The sequence below is a fragment of the Ahaetulla prasina genome, chromosome 12 (assembly GCF_028640845.1).
Source record: "Ahaetulla prasina isolate Xishuangbanna chromosome 12, ASM2864084v1, whole genome shotgun sequence".
Lineage (NCBI taxonomy): Eukaryota > Metazoa > Chordata > Lepidosauria > Squamata > Colubridae > Ahaetulla > Ahaetulla prasina.
The window spans coordinates 25191135-25219027 of record NC_080550.1 but is presented as its reverse complement, the minus strand read 5'-3'; the positions used below and the strand labels follow the sequence as shown (position 1 = coordinate 25219027).

At 50.0% G+C, this 27893-nt stretch overlaps 1 protein-coding gene across 3 annotated transcripts in view; it reads right to left on the bottom strand.

Annotated features, from left to right (window-relative positions):
* The window catches only part of NDRG4 (NDRG family member 4), a 32391-nt gene extending 5990 nt beyond the window's left edge, over nt 1-26401 (bottom strand). For 2 of the 3 annotated variants that reach the window (XM_058155042.1, XM_058155043.1), the window contains exons 1-13: nt 25967-26099; nt 16973-17064; nt 15249-15293; nt 9173-9278; nt 7582-7702; nt 7069-7131; nt 6251-6311; nt 4343-4429; nt 2909-2965; nt 2188-2291; nt 1240-1296; nt 1105-1156; nt 282-329 (exon numbers count right to left, since the gene is read on the bottom strand). In XM_058155042.1, the coding sequence (XP_058011025.1) occupies nt 282-329; nt 1105-1156; nt 1240-1296; nt 2188-2291; nt 2909-2965; nt 4343-4429; nt 6251-6311; nt 7069-7131; nt 7582-7702; nt 9173-9278; nt 15249-15293; nt 16973-17064; nt 25967-26003 (930 nt within the window). In that variant the 5' untranslated portion in view covers nt 26004-26099. Of the gene's footprint in view, nt 1-281; nt 330-1104; nt 1157-1239; nt 1297-2187; nt 2292-2908; nt 2966-4342; nt 4430-6250; nt 6312-7068; nt 7132-7581; nt 7703-9172; nt 9279-15248; nt 15294-16972; nt 17065-25966; nt 26100-26248 lie in introns of those variants that run through there. The other variant, XM_058155044.1, reaches the window with a different exon arrangement.
* Between the last annotated feature and the right edge of the window lie 1492 nt (nt 26402-27893).

Below are 27893 nucleotides of genomic sequence, written 5' to 3'. Positions count from 1 at the left end.
CCATTCTTTGCTACAGGTGCCAAAGGGCACTTTCCTTCAAACCTGGCATGCCCAAGTGTGCGCCCCCACCCCCGCCCCCCCGCCCCAATTGCCTATTCCTTTGCTTGGATTGAGATTGTAAGGAAAAAGAGATCACACTACAGGCTGGATTTGTAACATCCCACAGGTAGGATGCACAACTAACTAGACAACTGAGCAGAGGAACACTGCTACCATCAGAGGGAAGGAGAACATCCAGGAGCCCCTGGTAAGTGCTGGCATGTGCTGGTCTGCCAACTCACCTTCAGGAATGTGGTGGTGGTTGGGTCCAGCTTGGAGTTGCATTCAACCTGCAAAGAGCAAAGCTCCCACTAACACCAGGAGTGGAGGGCCATGTGGCCTAAGCTCTTTCCCCTGGCAGGCAGATGCCAAAACAAGAGCAAGGCCCTCCTTCAGTTAAATCCCAGGAAACCCTACACTCAGGGTTAAACATGCATTGTTTCGTTCTGCAACTGGAGAAAATAATCTTTAAGCAAAAGGAAGCAACTGGTGACAAGATTCCTAAATGCGAATTCTCACAACCTAGATATGGCAGCCATCTTTATGTAAAAATGGGGACTGTGCCCATTCAATATTTATTCTGCTCTATCCCAAGAGTAGCCTGATGAAACTTCCACCTCTACCCCTAAAAGATTGGAATGTCTTGGCCTCCTTGGGAACAACCATGGAAGTTTGAGGCAGCTGCCAGTCACATGCAGATCACCCAAGAAGGGAAGACTGGCTGCTCCAGCTCTTCTGTAGATGGATTCAGCAACAGTCAGTCAAGAAACAGGCTGGGCCACCATTTCTTGGCAGTGCACTTCAGCTGCAGCCATCCCAGTGGCCACAATTAGAGCCCACTCCATCTGGAGGTCGTCAGAGGAAATTGGGGGCCAAAACTATTCCAGAGAAGTCAAATACAACACAGCACCGCAGATGCACTCTGGGCACTATGGCAGCATTTGCTACCAGTTGCCTTTTTGGCAGCTGCAGCTGAGAAATGGCTTTCCTCTCTGGGCATTGCAAAGATCAAAAGATTCAAGCGAGCTTGCAGCCACGAGCAGGCAGCCTTTCAGCTCCACTCACCACACCATCTTCTGCAGGGGCGTTGTCACCTACTACAAGCATCACTGGGCAGCTGCAAACCCAAGGGGGAAAATGCAGTCAGCAGAACAGCCTCCCTCCTGGCCACGACTGCCCTGCTATCCTCCTGGGACTTACCGGAGCGTCTTGGCATTGGGCGCACTGCCAGGGCGGTTAATCTCCAGATCTCTGCGGCTGAGAGAAAGAGAGGGATTTCAGGGAGCCGTTCAAGGAGATGCGGAGGACATTTTGAGGAGCATCTTTGACCAGCTTTTGACAGAGCCAAGCTGGGGGGCCTCTGGCCACTGGGAGCTTCCAAGGCCCAGTCTAATCATGAGCCCAAATCTCCCCAAGAGGAACCTCCTTTCAATGCAAATCCAGCCTCTCTTTTTAATGAAGCTGTCTTTTTACCCAGGTTTATGGGGTCAACCCCGGTTTCACACTGGGGGAATATGCTTTTTAAACTTTGATTCTAGATCCAGGCTGTGTTTCCATTTGGTACTTGTACCTCCTAATGTGGTATTGCTACTGCCTGTTCTCCTTGGTGACGGTTTTTCAGTTATTTCATTGGTGAAATAATGAAAGCAACTGGCCAAGAGGGGCAAAGAAATAAAGAGTGTAGCAGAAACTTTTTAAAATGTAAGAGAGTTCACTGTACCGCAGTGGTAAAGGCAACCTCCCACAAGTTCAGGGTGCCACCACAGAAAAGCCTCCTCCCTTTAGTGTCAACCCTCAGGTTCCAAGGCTATCTTGGACCCCTCTGCCTGCCAAGGGCCCTCACTGCCAAGACAGATGTGTCACAAATGTGTCAGCATTCCAGACACCACCTATGTGTAATCTTTGAAATGGGGGGCGGGGACAAACTTTACAGATGGCAGGAACCTGGTCTGGATGCTGCTTCCCTGGTGTGCAAGCTTAACTTGCCAAGCTTGCTAGTTCTGGCTTCTACACACAGGACAAGGGCACGAAGAAAGCAATTCCCATGACGTGAAAGCCCCTTTTCTTCCACTGCCTTTCAGAACAGGCTCTGCCGCAGTCCAAAGGGGCTCTGGGCCCATGGGCAGTTTGGGGGAGGGGCTGCTTTACCTGTTGTACATACTCCAGAAGAGCTGCAGGTTGAACTGGTTCACCGTGCTTGCAATTTGCTGACGATAGCTCTGCACCAGCTCCATGTTATTCGCCAACTCCTCCTGTGGGCATGGAGATGGCACAGGCACAGGCAGGCCTGGCAAGCAGCCCCCAGAGCCAGGCCTGCTCCTAGAAGTGGCAGTCAACCCCCTAGGCCCAGCCCACACTTGGGGGCCAAGGTTCTCCACACTTCTGCTGAGTCAGACCTCACTAAGGCAGCAGCCGATTGCTGGCTGATTGTGAAAAATGGAGAACTTGCCTGGGGTGGGTGGATGGGTGGATATGGGAAAAGGCTTTTGCGCCGCCAGTAACAGAGAGGTCTACCTGCATTGAAGGGGACACCCCCTCCTACTCGGTGTGAAATGCAATCCAATTATTCAGATGAGACATGACCACAAATTACACAATACCTGCCAGCCACCCCCTGTCCCATTTTCCAGTGTTAGAACAACCCCTTTCAGTGGCATGGGGTATCAGGGAAATGCTTGGTGTTCCCATCCCCACCCATCCCCATCTTTGCATGTGTGAATAAGCCTTTTAAAGCAGTTTCTACAACCATCCTGTGGTGGCTGCCGGTCTTGCAAGCAGCCACTCCTAAGAGGGGAGGGGAAGGGATGGGATTCAGTGCCATGCAAGGACCTGACAGGCCTGTAAATCATCTGCCATTGCTTTGTCTTACCTGGCTGAACAGATGAGACAGCACCATGTCAGATAATGTGCTGGTAAGGCCAGAGAGCTGAAAGAAGGAGACCGATATCAAGAAACACAGCATCACTTTCCTTGATGCAGTGCAGTGCCACCCAGATGTTTTTTTTTTTTTTTTTGTTTACATTTATACCCCGCCCTTCTCCGAAGACTCAGGGCGGCTTACAATGTATAGGGCAATAGTCTCATTCTATTTGTATATATTTACAAAGTCAACTTATTGCCCCCCCAACAATCTGGGTCCTCATTTTACCTACCTTATAAAGGATGGAAGGCTGAGTCAACCTTGGGCCGGGCTCGAACCTGCAGTAATTGCAGGCTTTGTGTTCTTAATAACAGGCCTTACCAGGCAGAGCTAAACCGGCCCTTTGATGTTGAGAGTCGTCTGGCCCTGAGCATTTTCAGATGAAGTCTCAAGGGCAGGGCAGGGTTTCTTTGCCCAGCCTTTGATATTCAGAGTTTGGCTGCCCAAATAGTAGGGAGAAGCCCTACTGTTCTACCACCTCTTACTATATTCAACAGCAGTAGATTCCTTCAAGTTTTTGGTTCTATAATCTCCCAGGTTTTGAAATGGACACCTAACATTAAAACCATTATTTAAAAAGCACAACAAAGAATGTTTTTCCTGCATCAGCTTAGGAAGTTCAGACTGCCCAAAGAGCTGTTGTTACAGTTCTACAGAGGAATTATTGAACCTGTCATTAGTACTTCTATAACTGTCCGGTTTGATTCAGCAACTAAACAGGACAGGTACAGACTCCAAAAGATCATTAGACCTGCAGAGAAAACAGTTGCAGTCAGACTGCCTTCCACTGAAGACCTGTGCATTGCGCGAGTCAGGAGGAGGGCTGAGAAAATAACTACAGACACCGCACGTCTTAGACACTAGCATTTCAACTCCTTCGCTTGGGATGCCGCTATAGGGTGTTGCATGCCAAAACAAGTAGACACAGGGAAAGGTTCTTCCCTTCACTCTGCTGAACACCTAATTCTCACAGTACTGTCTTATGTCTAAATTTATTTACCCATGTTGCATTATTATTATCCTTCCCAACTTATCTACTACCTCTTCTTATTGGTATCATTATTATGATTACAATTACTCTGTTGCTTTGTCATGTACGCTGAGAGCTTCTGTGCTGGAGACACATTCCATCACACTTGGCCAAAAAAATATTCTGTTCTACTCTACTCTACTTTACTCTACTCTACTCTACTCTACTCTACTCTACTCTACTCTACGCCTCTCTACTCTACTCTACTCTCTACTCTCTTCTCAAGCTCATCTCTGCCAGATGTGCCAGACTGCAACTTCTCCAGATCCTCTACACCCTTCAGGAGATCTCCACTCTTCAGCCCTTTTTTCTCAGCCTGGAAAAATTATGCCCAACCCACCCTGGAAGACTACCTTGCTGGCAGCCCAGTCAATCCAGCCTTTGCCATTTGGGTCAACGTTGATCAGAACAAGGCCTTCCACCAGGTCTGGGAAGATCAGCTGCAGCAAAACAGATAGAGTTTATTGTGGCTAACAGATTTGCAAGCATCCAAAGGTAAGGGAATATGGAAGAAAAACCTGCAAGTTGTATCCACACAGCATACATAAGCAGATCTAGAGGCTACATTTGGATAATGTGCAAAACTAGGGTTGTGCAAAACGTTTGAAATAGATGTTGTGAAAGGCAAAGTATTTTCTCTGAAGCACCCTCTGCAAGTTTTGAAAGCATTTTCTAGCCGTCTCTGTATCAGTTTTGCCTACTTCTCCACAATAAAGGTTTTGTGTCTCTCACACACACACAAAAGTTAGGATTAAGGTTAGGGTTAGGGTTAGCTAACCTAACCCTTTAGGTTATTCATAGTTAGAATATTAAAGAAGTTTTGCTTGTTATTTGAGAAGACTCAAAAGAGCCTCCTGGCCATTATGAACTTTGAAAAATGTGGTCCCAGAAACCCCCACAGAATTTCCTGACACCATCATAACAGCAAGGGCTTCAGTTCAGCAGAAGACCTCATCCCTGAGATGAACCAGGCCCAGGGAAGGATGATGCAATGGAAAAAGAAAGGACTTGGGGTGTGGGGGGACAGGATCAAGCCAAAGGAAATCAAGCACAGAAGTGGCTGCCCTCCTGCAGGAAGTAGATGGCTGCAAGGGTGAGACTCTGTGCCAGCTCTGCCTGCCATAAGACATCTTAATTCACACTCTACGTGTGGGTGAAACCGGATAACTCTCTGTGGGTGAGGAACGGCAGGAAGACCAAGAAATTCCCACAAGGGTTTCAGGCATCAGCCTTAACCTCGAGGATGGAATGGAGCCAGGGAGATTTACAGGTTTAAACATAAACCTAAACATAAATAAACATAACATACTGTAGCTATGTTTATCCTGCTTAAAATCACCTTTTGTGAAAGGAAGGTGTATTAAAAACTGAACAGCCCTAGGAAAGCTTGAGCCCGTTACTTTTTCAGAGCAAGTCCCTAAGAAAGTCTGATTTCATACTTTTCTCTTTAAATCCATACCAGATTTGTCAAAATGGAACAGAATGTCCTGAAGACCAAGAGTATTTTCCTGGTCATTGCGGAATTCTGGCTCAGAGAGGGGAGTATCCACGCTGCAATGGAATATTCTGGGAGCCACAGAGATTTGAAATGGGCACACTTAGCTTAGAGTTTATTGATGTACATTTATCAGCTTGCATGCCAGTTCTGACAGAAAATGACTCTAGGAAGCTTACAAAATAAGCTCAAGGAAAAAATATAAACTACAAGAAGGACAGAATCATCAGTAAAATACTTGGTGCAAGAAACACTAAGCAACACGACACAGCATCATCAGGGAAATGGCCCATTGGAATAACTGGGTATCTGCTGGGCCAGTGGCAGCAGCCACCAGCTGAGCTGGACCCAGTTTGGCAAGAGCTGCAATTGGCTGGTTGCAGGTACTGGATGTGGTGGCCATGTAAATGTCCAATCCACACCCTGATAACTTCAGCCCAAACTCTTTCTCTATGGATATGGCATGGTGGGCAGAGCTGAGTAGATCTTGGCAACTTTCAAGAACTCCTTGTCTGACACCATTTTCAAGGGGTAGCTCATGCAAGGCAAAGCGCATATTTCTGGCTTTCGGGTGAATAGGTCCAGGCTCTGATAAAAGTAGAAAAGCTTTCGGATAAATAAATGATCACCAGATGGAGTTACACAAGTTCTACTCTAGAAGATGCCAAGAGAGGGTTCCTTTTGAGAATGCATATAGGCCCCTCCCTCCCTCCCTCCCTCCCTCCAGGATCCCCCCTTTTATACCCGGGCCAGGCAGAACACTTACAGCAAATTTGGCAAGAACATAGGCACCCGCTCCGACTCCAATTCCAATCACATACTTGAACCTATGAAAAGGGAAGCATCAGAGACTTTTTGGCATCAATTCCTTGCTTCACTCCCTGCCAGTTCCCAAGGCTCAGTTTATGGCCAACTAGAATTGGGGTCATCCAGATTGGCTTACAAGTGTAAATGGTTCCAAATGATCGCATACAAATGGTTGTTAAGCAAGGACTACTTGGATTACTTTTTAAGAAGCTCCAAAACATGGTGCCTCCATATCAATTTTGTTAGGCTAAGCAGGAAAAGAGCCACTTTTGAGATCATCCCGTGAAGTTATGCTGGGACAGAGTTTGATGTGAGCTGTGATCAGCCTAAAACCTTCAACCAGCAGGCTGCCAACTGAAGCTTTATTGAATAGCAGTTGGTTGCCCCTCAGCTGTTTCACCACTTGCTCAAAAGGGCCAAACTCTGCATTTTGGAAAGAAGTCATTGTCAGCTAAAGCAGGAAACCCTAATTATCTTTAAATAGCAAACTGCAGCCAAGGGCAAAGTACCAGTTTCATCAGATGCTCAAAGGTACCAAGAGACAGTGAGTTCTGCCTCAGGCACAAAATCAGCTGGCTGGCTTTGGGCCAATCACTTTCTCTTAGCCCTAGGCAGGAGGCAATGGCAATCCACTTCCAAGAATGTGTCAAGAAAACTGCAGGAGTAACCCGGGTCATGTAATCGACAGGAAGCAAGACTGGCAAGACTCTCCTTCCTGTACCACACCATAAAGGCCATTCTACGAGGGCGATATGAACCCCCAAGCCCCATGCTCACCCAAAATGTTGGACCACACTGGGCAACATGGCAGCTAACTGGTCCATGGATGGATACTGATACCTATGGAAATAGAGCAAGCAAGAAGTTCAGAAAGATTCTCTGTCTGTCTCCCTCCCACCCCACTGTATACTTGTATTTCATATGGCATAACAGAATACAGCATTAATACATAAAAATTCAAAAAACAGTGTATAAAATGTGCCTCAAAAGATAAAACATCAAAGCAATGATAAAAGATTACCTTATGCAAAAAGGGCCCTACCACCACTTAGGGCTACCTGATACACCCACACCCACAGCTACCCCCCTCCCCCCTCCCCACATGACTAAGGAGACCCATCCAAGTGAAGGCCACTTATGGCCTTCATTTGAGTCCTCTCTGAGAGCCACATGACAGGGACTCTGAGGCAGATCCAGGATCCAGAACAGGCCTGGCAAGGAACCATCAGGGACACAATCACACAGCTGGCCATCTAAGAGAACACAGAGGCCTTCTCGGAAGATGCTTACCCCTGGGGAAACTGGGAGGCCCCAGACTGCTGCCCGGGCGCATCCACATGGCACACCACAAAGTGCTTGGTGATCTCTTGCATTTCCTCAGAGTTGAAGAGAGTGTTGAAACAGAGCTTGTCTGCAAGAAATAAGAAAATTAGAGCTAAAGAACTAAAATCAAACGATGCCCCTTCGACAAGGAACTCGAGCGTTGACTTCTCTTACTATTCCAGGCAGGGCAGGAGAGCACCCCCCTTTTATGCCAGAGAAAACTAAGGCCTTGTTCCCCGTCTTGAGCTCAGAATTCTTGGTCCAAATATGTTTTGTGTTACTCCAACACTGAGGCTTTTCAGGACTGTTGAAACTTCTGCTGCTTTCCACACGGAATGTCTATGAAGATTCTCAGTCATCCAGGTTACTGTTATCCCAAAGATGCTTTTTTCAAAAGGCAACTGGACTTTCTTTGTTTTGCTTGAAGACATTTTGCTTCTCATCAAAGAAGCTTCTTCAGACAGAGGTCAGAACTGAAGAAGCTTCTTGGATGAGAAGCCAAAGGTCTTCAAGCAAAACAAAGAAAGTCCAGTTGCCTTTTGAAAAAAGCATATATGGATTCCATGTGGAATAAAAGTGGAACAAAGGTAATGGTTATTTATTAATGCCTTTACAACACTTTGCAATTCAGCTAGCATCTCTTCCAAGGTGACTCAAGCTCTTCCTGTTGGTGGATTCAGCCCATTCTGGTGTTTCCTACACAGAGGCAGGGCAACAATTGGCAACCTCCTCAGGGCAAATGAAGAGTATCTGGCAAGCCAGCCAATCCACTCCATTCACTGGAGGTTCTGCCCCAGCGAAGGAATGGAACAGACGTTCGGCCTGAAGCAGCTTTGACTGGCTGGCCTCTCTCCCATTGCCTGTCCTTGCCTGCATAGATCTCCCATGCAGAAAGGGGCTGATAAAAGCCTTGGCAGTAAAAGAGGGGAGTTAGACTCTAAGAAAGAAGGGTGAAGAAACACTACTGGCTGCCTCTGGACCTTCAGCTTCAGCCCATCTTCCCATCTCTTCCTGTCCACGCAGCTTCTTTCTTCCTAGGCCATGGGGATGGTGGCCCTGGTTCAGCTTGCAGGCTGCCTTAGTTAGTTTTCAGGGGGATTTGGGTGTTTGCAAGCCTTTTTAGTCACTTTGTGGAAACACAGCCAATATTTTAACTATCTCTTGAACTAAGATTAGGGAAAAGAACTCCCTTTCAGCATCTTCAGCATTTATCTCCTCCTTTGTAGAACAGGTCCAGGCTAAGGCCAAAAAGGAAAGGTTTGGGGTTTTTTGCTATGTTCATACAGCATTATGCTATGAATCAAAATTAACCAAAACTATTGGGTCTGCACACTACGGAATGCCATTAGAACTAAGCCTTTTCAATGGTATTGAAAAACTTGGCACATCAGCCAATGTCAACAAAATGGCGCCTTGTCAGTGACCATGTCAATCACTCGTCCTTCTGGTAGCCAAGCACAAATAGCCAGTTTGCAAGTCAGGCACAACAGAGCCAGGTTTAGGGGGAAAAAGGGTCTGGCCCTCCCTCCCCAACCAGAATTAAAAGTGACCCACTTACGATTGAGCCCCACATCATGATAAGTCAGGAGGGCTGGGCGGTTCCCTCTGGCGGATCCCCGAAGAACGACGTGCAGCAGTCCATAGGGCGTCTCGATGTCATGCTCCTGTGGGGGTGGTGGTGGAGAGAAGGCGACATGAGGTCAGCCTGGCTGAAGGGAGCCGGACTGCTGCTGCTACCCCCTTCTCTAGGTCGGGTCCTCCAAGGAGGGAGGCACAGGGGGAGCCATGGAAGCCCCAACCCACTGTGATGGCTGCATTCTTCCCTCCGGCCGCCATAGTTCGCCTCTGCCCAGTAGCTCCACTTACACAACCCAGGCTCTTTGCACACTGTCATCCCTTCTGCAGGGTTTTCCACAATGTCAGGCTCAAGAAACCATTAAGAACATAAGGATTTCCTTCAGAGGAACTTCTTACTGGTGCTTGTATAGAAATCTTACAAGATTCGATCACTTGCCAGCATAACTATTAGATCTACCTGTAAACCTTTGCCCTTTTTCTGCATGCCAAAGACACTGAGCTTCTCTGTCTCTTGACTCCCTAGAAAAGCCCCTCCTTCCTGCTACTCTGACCTACATTCCCCCAGTCAGAGTCCCTCCGGCATTGCTCCAGCAAATAGCCAGGCATTTATACTCCCCCCACCTTCCTTGGATGAAGAATTATGGCTCTGCAGAACCTGCTTCTCCATAACTGCATTCACACAACTCCCTTGGTTGCGGAGTACACATAGGTTGAACCATCACAACATACATCGAACCATGATCAAACCAGATATGCAAGGTGTTTGCCACCTGCTCAGCCATAGGAAAAGACAAGCTGTCTTCTGCAAATGCAGCAGCTGCATTCCTACATGTTATAAACACAAATATAACTTCACTGACAGCTGATTGTGAAGGATGTTAAAGAGTCCCAGCTCTGAGTTTGCCTGCTGGTAAAGGTGCAGGGGCCTTCTCCTTTCCTGCAGGGAGGCTCTGAGCGCTCTTCCAGCACCTCGCTTCATCCAGCCAACCATCACTCAGCACCCTAATGAAGTACAGCTATGGGATGATGGAAGGGTCTCCTCTCCCACATGGAGCATCCAAGAAACCCAAAGCCAGCTTGCCAGGGGTCTCAGGCAGGTGCAGAAAAAGCAGCACCTTCTGGTAGACAGGATCAAATCTCTTAAGCAGGGCTGACCAGCAGCAGGGATGGTGGGTGGGGAAGATAAGTTGCCTGCTGTCAAATCATGAGCACAAAGCACTAGAGGACTGGCAGCTGGCAGCATCCAAAGGATCGGCTATCGGCTGGGACCTGTGGCTGGTGGATATTCGGATTCTGCCTGCAGCTGCCAAACAGCAAGCCATAAATTCAAAATCTTCACTTTTGCATTTGCAGCAAAACGTTGAATAATCCCTCTCAGCCTTCGGTCTCCGAATGGTTCAGGCCGAACTGCTCCCTGGCCCCGTGGCTGACGCGCCGTTTTCTGCCTCAATGAGAACTTCAAGGACGCCGACAAGGTCTCGGCAGCTCCGCAGCAAAGCCCACACCTGCAGCCGCTGCGGACGTGCATCGCCCCAATAGCCCCCCCACCCCCGCAACCATCCCGCCGGCCATCAGCAAAGCTCCAGAAGACCCTTAAGCCCCTCTGGCAGGGCGGCCACAGGGCCGTCGTGGCTCAAGGCTGTAAGAAGCCTGTTATTAAAACACAGCTGCCTGCAATTACTGCAGGTTCTAGTCCCACCAGGTCCAAGGTTGACTCAGCCTTCCATCCTTTATAAGGTAGGTAAAATGAGGACCCAGATTGTTGGGGGGGGGCAATAAGTTGACTTTGTAAATATACAAATAGAATGAGACTATTGCCTTACACACTGTAAGCCGCCCTGAGTCTTCGGAGAAAGGCGGGATATAAATGTAAACAAAAACAAACAAAAAACAAAAACACTTCTTCCCGCGGCAACCGGGGAACCGCGCTGCTCAGGAAGCCCCGCTTGGAGCGGCCACGGCAGACGTCGGGCATGCTCTTCCGATGCCTGGCCGAGAACTGAGGGCGGCAAGGTCAGAACCCGACTCAGCCCAGTGCCCTGTCCGGGCGGGGATGCCGGTGGCCGAGGCAGGGCTTGCGCCTGCCCCTGCCCCGACTCAGCCCCCGGCGACTTGTTCGCCCCCGGCCGCTGCGCAGCACCTACCCCGTCCCAGCACTCCGGCATCTCGTGAACTCCGGGGATGAAGCGATGCCGCGTCGCACTCCGCCTCTAAGCGCGCGGACCCGCCTCTCCGCACCGGCGCCGCGCAGCTCTGCAGTGGGCTGGCCGCGCCGCTGCATTTAAAAGCCAGCCGCGCCCCTCCCTCCCTCCCTCGTCCCCCGCCCGCCGGGCCTCCGCTAGCCAAACGCCTGCCGCTTCCGAGGCTGCTCGCGGGGAAGGCGGGCGACTCGCCACGCTCGGGGAAGGGGCGCACTAGGGCGGCGGCGGGGACCCCTGGCAGGGAAGCGCCCAAGAAGAACAAAGGGTCGCTTCGCGGCCCCGAAGGAGGGAAAGGGCGAGGGAAAGAGGCCCCATCTCCACCCGCGGGCCAATGCTCCGGCGTCAGGCCTTCTGGCTGCCCTCCCCATGACCGGCGAAGCGGCCCCCAGACCCCCGACACCTAGAAGCCGGAGTGGTAAATAGCGGCGATGGGAGGGGAATCCTGGGGAGAAGCACCTGCGGGGTCTCCGTTTTTGCTGGGCCTCTTACTGCAGCTGAAAAGCAAGCAACGTCCTTCTTGCTCTGGACCTTATGCTACTTAAGATTTTTAAAAGATCCTTAAGTCAGCGGTTACTATTTCAAAAGCCATTAATATGTAACATGCTGTTCAGGATTTTCTTTAGCAGCAGCAAATTCCCAAGAAAGCAGCAATCAAATCAGTAATATTTGCTTTATAAAATCCCTAATTCACAGAAGTTTGGTCACTGCCTAAATGTCAATAACAGCAGACCATCTCCCTCCCTCCCTCCCTCCCTCTCTCCCTTCCTCTCCCTCTCTCTCAGCTGTCTATCTGACAAGAAACAAGCATATGCTAGACATATAGAGATTCTAAAGATAATTCTTGAAAATCTACATTATTTATACAATCACTATTGGGTGTGCTTGTGTGATTCGTGGTCAAATATGGTTTACTAAATTAACTAAGTTCTGAGTTCACAGCACACTGAAATTAACCGCTAGGGTGGCTTATACGAGTCTTAAGCTAAAATCCAGTGGGCTGTCTTGTGTGTTCTGTGAAAGTAGCCATTTGTAAAATTTAGGCATTTCATTTTCTGACTATGACCGTAACCATCCATCCTATCCTTTGAGTTTACCCCCCTGGCTCTGCATCAAGGCAGAACAAAGTGCAGAGTTTCTGTTCTAGGTTCTGGTGCTGTTCAACTACTTATAACCTAATCAGATAAGGGGTTAGGACCCATGATTATCGCATTTCCAGGTGACACAGAAATTGCAAAATCAGAGAGGACAGGACCACCTTGATAAACTGGAGGAATGAGCAAAACCCAGCAGGATTAATTTCAGAAGGAACAAATGTAAATATCTACATTTGGTTAGTAAAAGCTAAAGGGAAGCAATAGGACTAGGGAGAGTTTACAGTGGTTGTGAAAATGATCTGGGTGCCTTGATGGTCTAGAACACAAATCTGAGCCAACAAAGTGAATACTTCCCAACACCTCCCAGAAAATATCAAATGCTATCCTAAACTGCCTTAAGAGCAGTAGTGCTGAAGTCAAGAGAAATCACTATCTATTTTATTCAGAGTTCATTCAGATCACGTTTTGGATGCGGCATCCAATTCTAGGCACAAGAATCGAAAGAGTCCAAAAAGCAACCAAAATGACAAAAGGCCTGGAAGAAAAGGACTAAAAGAAACAGTTGGATGTGTTTGCTATGTTTAGTGTCAAGAAGAGGGGACCGGGAGACAGTACGGCTGTCTTTCAACATCTGAAGGGCCTTAGGCCAATCATTCCAGAGCAGAAGGCAAGAAAGCTTAAGTGACAAGGCAGTAGACTCTAGTTGGACTGCTCCACAAAGGAATAGGGTGAACCAAAATCTTCTGTATGGAGGGGCTGGAAAAGGGGCTAGTTAGCCATCCGCCAGAGGTGGCATGACAACTGATCTCCAGGAACCTCCTATTGTCTATTGATTCTCCGACTTCAAATTATGGAGCAGCCCGTCTATGAAATAAGAATATGAATTATTTGTGACATTTCTAACCTGGACAAAGAGCTCATGCGTATTTTTGTGCTTATGATCTGCCTGTGAGTTGAACAAGCTAAGAGCCAGCGACCAGCCCAAGGCCCCCCTCTGCCCCTTTCAAGACTGGAGGTCACTTCCTTCTCTGTGCTGACTCTCATGTGCCCCTTTGGCCACAGCCCCATTAGGAGGTCAGATTTTATCAGCTCATTACAGAGCCTTGCCAAATGAGGCCCATATGCTAATGTTCAATAATTGCCAGAGGGAAAGTAAAAATGTAACCATCTAAGCAATTTGCAGGGGACTCCATGGTTACATCTTCAGCTTGTCGCCATTGTGGGAAGCTGATAGTCTAATTTTAAAATAAAATTAAAAAAAAAACACCCAGCAAATGTGACAGATGCTGTTTGAAGAAGCCAATTTCACACACCACTCCGCAGAGCCAAGCTGGCCGGAAGGCAACAAACAAAGGCTCGGCATTCCGCTATCCTTGGTGCTGAAGCCAGCCTGGTCCCACTGGCCGGCCACACCTTGCTTGCCTGTGGACACCAGGGGTTCTGCTCTCTCTTCCACCATGCACCGTCACCGATTCTCTCCTCACCTGCTAGCTTCATTCCAGCCCTTGGCCCAGCTAAGAAATTTTGGATTATAGGCGCCTCCATACCTAACTACTGCCTAGGCTTCTTTGGTTGATGGAAATTACAGCTCAAAACATTGGAGTTCACCAGAGACCTTACAAAGCATATTGCAAAATAACTGTAGCATGCAAAGATGTTCTCTGTTTATCTTGAAACCCAGAGAAGTGATTCTTTCCTCTTAGCATAAGTTCCTAGGGTTAAAGTTGGCTGACTCTGTAGATTTGGGTGTCCAACTGAAAACATTCTTTGTTCTCTCCTCTCTTACTGGAAGGAGGAAGATTGAAGGCCTGTTCATGTATTTAAATGAAGAGCTGTATTCATACAAGCTTAATCTGATGAATTAAAAGCCAAGCACATCATTCACACACACAAAGACAATGTGATTAGGTAACTTAAACCTAACTTAGGTTTAATATTGTTTAGTTTTGGATGGGTTAGAACACTCAGCCTTTTTTATTAATTTCTGATTCAGTGTATTTGCAAATCCAGAAAGTGGGTTCATTTAGTATCAAATTATTTGTGTTGTGTGAACACAACTGTAGTTTAGTATGTTAAGCCAACCTAAAAATGCTGTGTCTCATGTAATTGTTAAATTGGGTTATGCTTCAACATTTTGGGTAAATCCCAAAAAGCTTCCTTTCACAAGAGCAGCTTCTTCCCTTAGCGAGAGAGACTCCCAGGGCAGAGAAGGGACTGCCCAGCATTAGGGAAACAAGCCTCAGACAAGAACATAAACTGAGGCCCGGTTCCTGTGAAGAAGGGTTTCCACCTGCTGCCCCACCTTAAGCACCTCAGAGGCATTTAGGGATGCTTCTGATGCCTCAACTTCAACTCCTGCCCTGAGAGGAAAGCCATTCCTAAGAGGCCAAAGAGGACCCAATGCCCCCAGCCTCCTAATTCTCAAGGCAAGGGAGACATTACTTCAACAAAAAGCCAGGCTTTGAAGAGCTGCTCTTGGAGCAGCTTCCACTGCAGGCCTCAAACAGCACTTTAAAGAAACAGCCATAGGAGAAGGAGGATTCTAGCCAAAATCTTGTGGCCTGAGATTCACCCGCCAGGAGTTAGGCAGCACTCCAACCTCCTCAGATACAAAAAAATGAACTCACCCAGAATGGGACATCCCCCCTCCCCAGTGATTCTTTTTTGTTGCATTTCCGCCACTTCTTTGGTCTTGCCAAAGCAGCAACTCCCCCATCCTTTCCTGGGTAAGGCAGACAAAATGGTCTTCCTGTAACCTTACCTTCCAGTCAGTGTCCACTGCAGGCAGGAAAGTGTCTGAATTCTCCTAGAAGGAAAGACATAAAATCAAACATGCAGCACTTGCAGCACTTCTGATTCCTATGGATCCTACCACCAGAAAAGCACTGGGTGAGGTGGGGGTGTCCTGTAAAGAGACTCATCTAGTAACCTCCGTAAAGTGGTCATTTGCCAACTTGGGGCCCACCCAAATTATAAACACAGATGTCCAATAGAATTTTGGCTGATCCTGGGAAAAAGCGAAGCAGAATCCTGTTGCGGTTAGGGTTAAGGTTAGGGTTAGCGGAGCTGGCAACAGAGTCAGACAGCAATGAGGCTGAGGTGAGGCCAGGGCCATTGGGGAGTGAGGTGCGGACTCCTGAGTCTCCAGAGCCTGATAGTAGTGAGGCAGAGGAACAGGAGGAGCCTGTTCCTAATGCACGAATGAGAAGAGCTGCCAGAAGGCAAGAGCAGCTCAAGCAAAAAGGACAACTCAGGAGTAGAGCCAAGAGAAGATTGGCTCCTCCCATAAGGCTTAAAACAGACCAGCAACGGCGTTTGGGCTTTGCCGGAAAACAACATTGGTAGCTGTGTCTTCTGCTTCATCTACGTCTTGCATTTATTTTTGTGACTTCTGAACGTTTGCCAAGAAAGGCCTTTGGCAGTTTGCCTAATTGGACCAAGGTTTGTGATAGGACTGAGGAATTTGTGTTGGGAGGAATTTGTTTTAATTTAGTTGAACTATACTGGGAATGAAGTCATTTTCAGCTGTTCAAATAAAGTTTGTTTGTTTTTTCACGGACTGAGTTTCCTACTACCTACTTGGGCCTGGGTCAGAACAAATCCAGCCAGGTTAATATTTAGATGTCTGACCACCTGGAAATGCCAGGAGTATATGCTAGACTGGGAAATTGAGAGAGAGATCCCAGGGAAAAAAGAGTCTTTCCTGGGGCTTCCAGGGCCAAGCAGGATATAGGAGCCCAGGCTAGGATGTGGCCTGTGAGGTCAGCTGCTCTTTCTGTCCCTTCTCTGGATGTTTCTTTCCATTTCCATTTTCTTTCTCTTGTTCTCAGGGTCTGTTTCCTCTTTATTTGCTCCCACCACCCTCCCGCCAGGAAACAGATCAGCTGCATCTATGGGGGGGATCAAAGTGTGGGAAGCAGCATTACAATCCTCCTGTGTTTCCACTGGTCTCATGACTTGCACACCTCACAGGGAGGGAGCGGAGGTTTCGATGCTGCTGGAACAGACAAGGGGCTCTTGCCATGATTCAAAGCGAAGGCAAAGGGCCTTTGGGATGCAGCCAAGTACAGAACAGGGGTGGGATCCTACTGGTTTAACAACCGGTTTGCTGAGCGCGCTTGTGCCAGATGCGTGCTGCGCGCATGTGCACTGTTTGCAGAAAATTGAACTTCCACATTGCTGAGAGCAAGGAAAACAGCTGAGGAGTGGAAATCAACTCTGCCGCCCTGATCAGCTGGGCTTCGGAAGCAGAAATATAGGTGAGTATAATGCAGAAGTGGGCGGGTTCGCTCACGGCTGAAAGTTGGAGCTAGCGGTTCGAACCGGTAGAATCCCACCACTGGTACAGACTGCGTTGGCCTGCCTGAATCCCAGCTTGCTGTTCTGTGCTCTCATCACTGGCTCCAGGCAGACTCTAACTGAGCCGCGGGACCTGCCTCCAGACTCACCAAAATCGAAACTCCAGGAGAAAAGCAAATGACTCACCATCTCTGCATCTTGTCCACGGAGCAGAGGCTTCTCCTCTGTAAATCGCTGCTCATGTAGACTAGCCATGGTCACTTCCTGGAGCAACAGTCCTGGGCAGGCAAACAAACAAACAAACAAACAAACAAATCTAGATTAGTCAGTGATTTGCCCCAATCCTGGAATGCCAGGGGAAAACCTGTCTCGCTTTGATGGCAGGCTCTCCTGGTCAAGAGTTCAAAGCACTATGTACCTGGTCATATCTACAGAAGAAACGTGGGAGTGGGGGGAGGTTTAAAGCCCCCTAGAAATCTGGCCAGGTCTGAGGAGGAAGGGCTGAAGTTTGCTGTTTTGAAGTCCTTCTCCCAACGGTGGCCCATGTGCAGTTTGGCTTAACTAGGGTTAAAAGCTGGAGTTGCATGGGGCCATGGAGCAGAAGGCCCTTGAAAAGACCCCTGATTGGCTGCTCCCCCACCTTTTTGCGCTTCCCCCTTGAAAAGACGTGAATCCCTGGCCAAAGGACAAACAACAAAAGAGAAGAGAGGCTCTGGTGGTCGGCCTCTGCATTCTCCCTGGGGGAAGAAGGCCAGTATCACTGTGAAACATAAAAGATGGATTGGAAGACCTACACAGCCCATTGGGCCTGTGGAAATGGTGATTTACTGCCAGGAGTTGAGGACTGCTTGGGCCTTGTGGGCTGGCAGAATTGCTTATCCCGCCTGGGACTCAATGAAACAAGGCCATTATATGTCTAAGTGGTCTTAGCAACTATAAATCTGGTCTGGACCAAAATTGCGGGGATCCAGATGGGGCGTCTGAGGGCGGTCTTGTTGACATTGTTTGGGATGAGTTTGACCCTGTGGCTCCTGAGGACATGGACAGGCTGCTGGATAGGTTGAAGGCCACCACGTGTTTACTGGACCCGTGCCCCTCCTGGTTGGTACTGGCCACTCAGGAGGTGACACGAGGCTGGCTCCAGGCGATTACGAATGCTTCTTTGTTGGAGGGAGTCTTTCCGACTGCCTTGAAAGAGGCGGTGGTGAGGCCCCTCCTCAAGAAGCCTTCCCTGGACCCGGCTGTTTTAGGTAATTATCGTCCGGTCTCCAACCTTCGCTTCGCGGCGAAGGTTGTAGAGAGTATGGTGGCATGTCAGTTTCCCCGGCACCTGGAGGAAACTGTCTATCTAGACCCGTTCCAGTCCGGTTTCCGGCCCGGATACAGCACGGAGGCGGCTTTGGTCGCGTTGGTGGATGATCTCTGGAGGGCCAGGGATAGGGGTTGCTCCTCTGCCCTGGTCCTATTAGACCTCTCAGCGGCTTTTGATACCATCGACCATGGTATCCTGCTGCGCCGGTTGGAGGGATTGGGAGTGGGAGGCATCCTTTATCAGTGGTTCTCCTCCTATCTCTCCGATCGGTCGCAGACGGTGTTGACAGGGGGGCAGAGGTCGACCCCGAGGCGCCTCACTTGTGGGGTGCCGCAGGGGTCGATTCTCTCGCCCCTTCTGTTCAACATCTATATGAAGCCGTTGGGTGAGATCATCAGTGGCTTCGGTGTGAGGTACCAGCTGTACGCTGATGATACTCAGCTGTACTTTTCCACACCGGGCCACCCCAACGAAGCTATCGAAGTGCTGTCCCGGTGTCTGGAAGCCGTACGGGTCTGGATGGGGAGAAACAGGCTCAAGCTCAATCCCTCCAAGACAGAGTGGCTGTGGATGCCGGCATCCCGGTACAGTCAGCTGAATCCACGGCTGACTGTTAGGGGCGAGTCATTGGCCCCGATGGAGAGGGTGCGAAACTTGGGCGTCCTCCTGGATGAACAGCTGTCTTTTGAAGATCATTTGACGGCCATCTCCAGGAGAGCTTTTTACCAGGTTTGCCTGGTTCGCCAGTTGCGCCCCTTTCTAGACCGGGATGCCCTATGCACGGTCACTCATGCCCTCGTGACGTCTCGTCTGGATTACTGCAATGCTCTCTACATGGGGCTCCCCTTGAAGGGCATCCGGAGGCTTCAGTTGGTTCAGAATGCGGCTGCGCGGGTGATAGAGGGAGCCCCTCGTGGCTCCCATGTGACACCTCTCCTGCGCAGACTGGTCTAGGTTAAAGGAAATAGGGGTCCCGGTGTACTTGCCCAGTTTTCCATTAAAAACGTCCATGAAGTTCTTTAGGAGGTCCTCTTCCCAGTTGTCATCTTCAATTCGGTTGATCCCCGTCACTGCCAGGCCCAAAAGTTCAAACCATTCCAGTCCCAGCAAGCTAGGTCTGTCCTGGTCTACTATGGTTAGGGGTAGCTTATCCTTGAAGTCTTTGAAGGCTATGTTGAAGTAACCGATGCCTATTACTGGAATTCGATTCCCTTGATAGTCTTTTAGTGTTAGCTTCTGTGGCTTGAGTGGGCGGGTTGTGATTCCTGGTACCAGTTGTTTGATTGTTGTCCAGGAGACCATGGAAAGGTAGGATCCTGAGTTGACTTCCATCTGGCATGGTTTCCCCTCAATGGTGATGGTTGCCGCCATATTTTTTTTGCTTTTCCCGCACTCGAGTGACCCACTATTATTGTCTGGTGTGTCTCCCCTCTCTCAGAACCATTGTCTTTGCTGCGTCAGTTTCTTCCAAATAATTGCCTTCAGCTGCTTTCTTGGAATTTGTTGGGTCGCTGTGGAGGGCTGGACTGTCTGGATCTGCGGGAAACTGGCTGGGATGCTCTGCAGACTCTTGCAATGTGCCCTTTCCATTCACATCGCTGGCAGATGGCATCTCGGAACCTGCATTCCATCCTGGGATGGTTTCCCTCACATCCAGCACACCAGAATCCTTTCTTGTCTTTGTCTTGGTTTCTTTGCTTCCATTCTGAATGGAGATGATGTACCTCATCCTCATCTCCATCCTCGGATTCAGTCTCTGTGTCCTCATAATGAACAGTGGTGGCTTCCTTCGCTTGCGGTGGTCTGTTCATTTTCTTCATCGCAGCTGCGGATTTTTGTGAGGCTTCAGTTGCTGTCACTTCTTCCATGGCTTTGTGGAAGGTGATTTGGGGTTTCGCCAGCAGCCGGCTTTGGAGGGTGAGTTCTTATAGTCCCAAAACCAGGCAGTCCCTCATGGCTTCATCTAGGTTGGAGAATTCACATGCAGTGGTGATATCTTGCACGTTGCGATGAATTTGCTGATGGATTCTCATTTTCTTTGGTCTCAGCAGTAGAATTCATGTCATCTTACAAGTGAGGATGCTTGGGGAGCATAATGTGTCCTCAGGATTCTCTAGCACTGGCCAGGTCATGGTTTTCAATTCGGCTGGTGAGGCGACTGCTTTTGCCATTTTAAAAAACAGCGGTTCCGCAGTGTGTGAGAAAAAGTGCCCTTTTCCTCTGCTCTGAAAGGCTCAGAAGGTCGTTGGCTTCCAGGAACATGTGGAAGCGTTCCACGAACATGTGGAAGCGTTCCACGTATGAGTCCCAGTCTTCTCCCACGGGGTTGAACGGAGCAAGTCATATGATTGAAGACATCTTGTGTTGGCCAGTTGTTGAGTTCGATGGCCGTTGATTGCCACATGGAGTCCCTGTTCAGCCTAGTGCCTATTGTCTTTTGGGAGATCCCACCTTTGTCGCCAGTGTTAAGTCATGGGTGAAGGTAAAGGACACAGGACACTTGCACCAAGTTAACAGGTTTATTCAGCTCCAGTAACCGCAATGAGAAACCGAGTTGTGGCAGCTCTTTTTAAACAGGAGCTGTCCGTGGCTTCAGCCACTGATGCGCGCTTGATTTTCCCGCTTTGGCTGCGGGCTTCTGATTGGTTCCCGTACCAGTCTATCCGATATCTAACAAACTACACTCCAATTCATTACTACAGGAAAGTTTAAAAAGAAAGAAAACCCCAAACTATAAGCCACATCCAATTCACAATCAGTCTGACACTTTCTGACCATCCTTTGTATGTGTGGCTTTGAGTAAGTGTTGACTCCTGGCGAACACTTGGACAAGTCCCTGCATATTTTCTGACACTTTCTTTTGAAAGTGGTTTGCCTGGGCCATTGCCTCCTTCTTGGGGCCCAAGAGTGGCTGGCTTTGTGTCTAAGGCAGTCTACTATTTCTAGCATGCTTTTAACATGATACCAAATTGTTGCTCTCCAGCCACCCTCCCTCGATCTTATCCTCCATCATATCAACCTCATCTCTAAGGCTCCATGGAAGAGCCAGATCCAAACGCTGAGGCCACGTCCAGGGCAAGGGTTCTTCTGCAGGAAACTTGTGGCAGAATGCCATCATCTAGACCTTCAGCAGACAGGGCCTACGGGGGTGGGGTTGGGGGGCAGATTCCACCAAAGAGGCAGCCTCTGAGGTGATCCATGAGGCAACTCTACCATGAATTGCACCTGGAAGCCAAGCAGCAACCAGGAGGTGTTAGATGGCTGGCTCATGCGGCCTGGAGTGTGGACTCACAAGGGCAGCTGCTTTTTGAACCAGTTGGATGCCAAGAGCAGCCCAAAAGCAAATGCCAGAGGTTGAATTATGAGGCCTCCTGTTCTAGAAAGGGCCGAAATTGGCACCCCAGTCAGAGCTCTCCTGGGCACAACTGAGCAAACAAACTGATAACAGTTCAGATCATCTCTGACTTTGGCAAGAGGCCTGCACAAGAGTTAAAGATAGTCAGCTGGGAACCAGCAGTGCTCAAGCAAGAGAACTCAGGCACACAAAGCCCATGTGCCTGACTCCCAAGGCCAGAAAAAGAGAAGCCAAAGTCCATTGACAAGGAAGGGCAAAAAAAGAAAAAAAAGACTTCAGATTCAGCCATGGGCTGACCATGTAGAATAGAATAGAATAGAATTTTTATTGGCCAAGTGTGATTGGACACACAAGGAATTTGTCTTGGTGCATATGCTCTCAGTGTACATAAAAGAAAAGATACGTTCATCAAGGTACAACATTTACAACACAATTCTGTCTTTATCTGTCTAGCTAACATCTCCTTTCTTGTCTGCAAAGTGAAGCAACTTATCTACCAGGATCAAATACATGGTGGCTAGTTACTAAATGGACAAGTGAGTTTCTGGAGAGCATCTTGTGACTGACAGCTGCAAACTGAATAGTTCTCTAGGCAGGTTGGACAAATAAGATTGCTGTCCCTTCTAACACTGGGGTCTTATGGTTGGAGAGCTGCTTCCTTAAGCAGCAAAAACTACTAGAGAACCTCTACAGCCAATTTCTAGTTAGTTGATAAGTTTTTTGTCTCCAATATAGACTACAGTTATATCAGCAAAGTGAGGGGGTGTTCATTATGTTCTGCATTGCAAGCTACAGGCATTTAGATCAGCATGACTGCTGTATATTTTTAGCTTTTCTGAAAAGCAGCCATAAAATGGTTTTATTATTGGAGTAATAAAAATACATTCCTCTATTTTTCCTGTTATTTATGATTTTACATTTTGTAATTTGAATATCCCCTCCCCACAGCATCCTTTAGTAGCCATGAAGCCCTAATCCCATACCCCAAATGCGGAACCAGTCAGGACATTACTATTTTTAAAATATATTGTATTTATTTATTTGGCTTTGCTTGAGCCCCATAGTTATTGGGGAATTTCTCCAACCCAGAGTCCTGAGCAATTGAAGTGAAAACAACACAAAAGGAAGTAGAGTTGTGGTTCTCCAGGATCCCTACGGGTCACTCCTCCCAAGTCCTGCTGTCCCGCACCATTCAGCCAGCAGTAGACCACTCCAGTCACAGCCACACCCAGCAGGTCCACAGCACCCTGGAGTGGAGAGAGCATTTCACTAAAAGTGCAGGAACTTTGGAACAGAAAGTCTGCACCACGGAGGCCCGCAGGAATCTACCATACACCTTGGCTTCTGTCTTAAAATGTGAAAAAGCTGTCATGTTGACAAAAGTCAGTTCATATCCTTCAAGGGAGGAAGGTGTGCGGGCCACAGAGAACTTTTGGAGACCCAGGGAATGTAACAAGACAAGCAGAAGCAAAACTGGGGTCAGACAGACCCTCCCAGATGGTGGGAACATACTGGTGATGTACAGTGATGTGGTGGGAATGTCAACATGGGCCACATAGCAAAGCTTCTCCATAACAGAATCCCAGCCACATCAGAGGAACAAAAGAGTATCTCCCAAAATAGCTCCCATCTCCTGTCTCCTGTTGCTGAAAGGACAACCGCTGGCAACAACCAGTGACTCTAACTGGGCCAGGCAGGCTTTATTCAAAATTAGTGGGCTGCAAACCTGCTACTGAATACAGAAGTTTGTATTGAGAAGTTATCATGAACTCAGAATGATCAGATGATTACATTATTCTCAGAAATCAGAAAAAATAATTTTAGGGGAATAGTGAAAAATTCCCAAAACTGAAGAATTTGTTTTTTGAGCAAGTGAAACAATAAGCAAAACCTGGAATGGACAGAGATCTGTCTGTCAGAAAATACTGAAAACCTGAGGATGAGACAAAAAGCAGAGCACAGCCCGCCCCCTCCCCTGTGCAGGAGGGGCAGGAGAGGGCTGAAGCCAAAAGCCTGGACCCCATTCCTGAAGCACATTGCTGGAAAAGGCAATAGAGCCACAATTTCTCAGCTTGGGGTGTGTGTGTGTCTCAAAAGTCACAAGATGTAACTGGCATCTCTTCTGTGACTATTTTGCATCATTTTTGCACTTAGCCACACTTCATATTGGTGATGTCTAAGATTTCTAGTTGACAACCCATCCAATTGTGTTGCTTTACAACTGCTCCTCTGCCATTCTCTGTACAATGGTTAATCTTGGGATGAAATTTTATCCCCAAAGGAGCTGAGAAATGAGGTGCCCTGCAACAGAATAACAGTTCCTTGTTGGAAGGGTCTTTTATTTCAACCTCCTGCTCAAGCAGGAGTCCCCATCCCATTTCAGATAAATGATTGTTCAGTCCTCTTATTAAAAGCCTCCAGCGGGATGGAGTACCCACAATTTCTGAAGGCAAGCGGTTCCACTGGTTAATTGTTCTCACTGTCAGGATTCTGCTTATTTCTAGGTTGCTTCTCTCCTGGATTAGTTTCCATTTGCTGCTTCTTGTCCTGCCTTTAGGTGCTTTGGAGAATGCAGCCTCGTCTCTCACATAAATCTATGGAGGGTGATTTGCAACTTTCTGTTCTTGAATTCTCCTTTAACTTTCATTTTCATACCATGAGAAATGCTTTGAGGAAGGAGATGGAATAGCTGCAGAAAAAGAAACAACCCCAAGGCTTCAGTCCTTGTAGCCTTCCTTTGGGACTGTCTTCTTCAGGCAGAATCTGTAGACAGTCAAATGAGGCCCACACCCTGAAAGGCTGGGACTTTTTTGGTGAAAGCCCTCCTGTCTCTGGAACCGTTGGCACCTGAGATTAGTTATGTCCTCACACACACACATAAACCCACGGAACACCCCTCCCCCCATGGTTTAGAAAGAGTGAAAACAGCCTTTTCAGATTTGTTTGATAGCTAGTTGTGGGTTACTTTTCAGCTTTCAATCATGATGTTTATTATTTATTAGTTTAAGGGGTGGATCTTAACGTTATAAACTGCCTAGAATCAGAAGAATATCTGATCCACAAATGGCCTTCAGGACAGGAGCCCCCATCACTGGTCTCTGCACAGCTGGCCAGTGCTGACCTTCAGGTGCTCCCCTCTTCTCTGCCCCCTACCAAGTTCAGCCTCTGCAGCCCTGCCCTGCCCTGTTCCTCTCCCTTTGGGTGGCTCGAGACAAAGCCTGGCTTGAGGCGTCCACCCACTGACATCAGGGACCCGAGAGATTCGTTCTGGTGAAGGCAGGCTTCGTCTTCCCTCCCGTGAGCAATGTTAGTCCATCAGCACCAACCTGCCCCCCCCCCCACTTCTCTTTCCTCCTTTGCTCTCCACAAAGAGCATTTGGCACGAGAGACTCTCCGATGCAGAGGAATCACTCCGGAGGAAAGAAAAGGTCTCCAGGCCAGCGACTCTGCTGCTGCAGTCTCGTAGCTCCTGTCCTTGCGCCAAGCGAGTTCCAGCACCCACCGCTTGAGAAACTCGGGTTTCCGCTTCTCTGTTTGCACCCTTTTCTCCCCCAAAGCAGTCAGAGCAAAGGCGAGGAAGCGGAGGGTTTAAGCGGAGGAGCAAAAGAATAAAAGAGCGATTTTCAAGGGGGGATTCGGGGAGCAGCCCTGCCAGCAAAGCCTGCCGGCGGTTCCAAGCAGATCTTGCGGCACTGGCACATCCGAGCATTAAGCAGCCACTAAGATTTCCGGCCAAGGAAACCCGGAGCAGCCATTTACTTACTGTACTTATACACGCCCATCTCCTGGGCAACGGGAGCCCCTCCCGGGCCGGCTTCCCAGTCAAGCCGCGGCTACTCCAGAGGAGCGGCTGCTGATGCCGGGCATTTCCCCATGGGGATCTCCCCCCGCCGTCCCCACCCCGTCCCGCTTCCGAAACAGGAGACCTCGCCTCCGGGACCTGCCTGGCCTGGGAATGGCCTTCCCGGCTCTGCGGGGGCCGTGCAGTTGTTGGACCCCTCCGGCCGCCAAGCCAGCCCTGAGGCGCCGCGGCGGGTACTTGCGGAGGCGCCGGGCGGCTGCGCTTTAAACCCCCCCCGCACTCGCAGCCCTGGCGCTCGCTACCCTTGGCAACGGCCGGCCTGCGGCAGGGCAACAGGGGCGGCTCCTGAGCTCTCCCCTTCTCAACTGGGAAAGAGCCCCGCCGGCCCCGCCACCAAAGCCCCCGGGCTCTGAGCGGACAGGGCGGGGGCGGGCGAGGGCGAGCCGGCCCAAAAGCCAATGCTGCCTTGCCGCCTTCGCCGGCCCGGCCGGCTTTCGCCAGAATGGGCGGGGTGGGGGGGGCAGCCATCCCCCAACCCCACCCCGCTCCTGCACCGCGGCACGGAGGCTCCTTCCCCGCCCGCCCCTCCTAAAGCCGCGACGGACACCCCCCCCACACACGCCGTTCCCCCCGCCAGTCCAAGCGGGAGCAGGCCGGCCAGCCGCCAACCGCCGCCGCGCTCTCAGCCGGGCCGCCCGCTAGGCGCCTTACCTGTCAGCAGCTCCAGCTTCTGTCCCCAGCCCTTCATGGCGGCGGGCGGAGGAGGCTCTGCGAAGCCGGCCGAGAGGCGCGCGAGCGGCGGGGAGGGGCCGGGCGCGGGCGGCGGGCATGGCTCCAGAAGGGGAAGCGGATGGGCTCGGGAGGGGCTCCAAGCGCCGCCGCCAGCCGCCTTGCAAGCCCTGCGGGGCGACCTAGCGGCGGCCCGGAGTCCCGGAGGTCCTTCCCGGGAGGCAGGGCGGCGGGGGGGGGGTGGATGAGCGCGGAGCCACTTACGGGTTGCGGACGAGGCTGGCGGAGCGGCTCTTGCCTGCTTGCTGCGCGGTGCAGCCCGGGAGCGTCTCCGGCTGCGCGGCTCTCCCGGCCGCTTCAGGGACGAGCTTCTCTTACCGGCTCCCTCCGGATCGGCGCTGTGCGGGGCGGGAGGTCGCGCGGGCTGGCTGGGGAGGCGCCGGAGCGGGGGCGGCGCGGCGTCGTCGTCGTGACGCGGGCGGCCCGACAGGCGGGGGGGGGGCGGCGGTCAGTCCGCGGCCAGGTGTCCTCGGCCTCGCGCCGCCTGGCGAAGCGCTGGGGTCTCTGAGGCGAAGGAAGGCTGGCCGGGCTGCCCCCTTGACGGGAGGGCAAGACGCCAGGATGCTCCGCACCTGCGAAGGACCAGGCGAAGGTGCGTCCTGCGCTTATCCCCGCGCCCTTCCTGGTTGCGCCAAAGCGGGGTTCAGGGTCCGGAGCGCCTCTGGCCGTGCACCGTGGAAGGGCGAGGAGCCCTGGTACTCTCGGAAGAGCTGCAATTGGTAAACCGGCCACGAGACCAAGGTCCCCTCGGGCATTTAGCGAAAGGAGGTCTCCTTGATGCTCTCTGAGCTTGGAGGTTTTCGTGCAGATGTTTCCTCACCCATGCTGGGCAAGTGCAGTGATGACGACGGTAACGACGGCCTAGCACTGACGATGCTACCTGGTTGGGTAATGAAACGTCTGGAAGAAAACTACCAAGCTCGGAGAGCACAAAGGAACCCTCCTTTCAATCCTGACCTACTATTCAGCAAATTACTTTATTAAAATCGGATAATTCTGTTGACGGCACCTCAAGAAGGACTCAACAAGCGAGCGGGTCTTTACGTTGTCAAAGAGCTCTGCGTGGCAGTCCTTCCCCTGGGCAGGACTCTCCTCTCGGCTTTTCCCGCAGCAGCTCAGCACGATCTTTCTCAGAAGGACCTGCCGTCTACCCACCCCCGGCTTGGCCGGTGCAACCGGACCGTTCGGTGCCTGGAGGGATCCACGCGGTGGCCGACTTTCTGGGCCGGCCCTTCCTCCTGGCTGGGATCCTGAGCAGGGCTTGCCTCCTCCGGCCCCGAGCAGCAAGGAGACGTTGCTTGTCCCCTGCCGCCCAGACTGGAAGCCTCCAATGTGCGATCCGGTAACCGGCATCGGCTCGCTTGAAGCTTTCGGAGGGCCGCGTGGCTGAACTGGCAGAAACATCCTAGTCACCGACCCACCCACCCCGGCCGTTACGCGCCATTAGCGTTTCTCAGACAGACAGACAGACAGACACCCACCCTGCGCGCATCTCTTTATGGCTCTCAGTCAATGCGGTTTTTAATGTTTAATTCAGCCAAGCCTTGTTTCCATAGAAACAAATGCATAAACAATTTAAACCCATTTATTTTGGCCAACAGCACCTTTGGATAGAATAGAATAGAATTTTTTATTGGCCAAATGTGATTGGACACACAAGGAATTTGTCTTGGTGCATCTGCTCTCAGTGTACATAAAAGAAAAGATACGTTCATCAAGGTATAACACTTACAACACAAATGATGGTGATAGGGTACAATTTAACACTTAATGATACAACACTTAATGATAAGCATACAGTTAGCCATACAGTTAGTTCCAACTGCTTGTTGGTTTAGCACCATTTGCT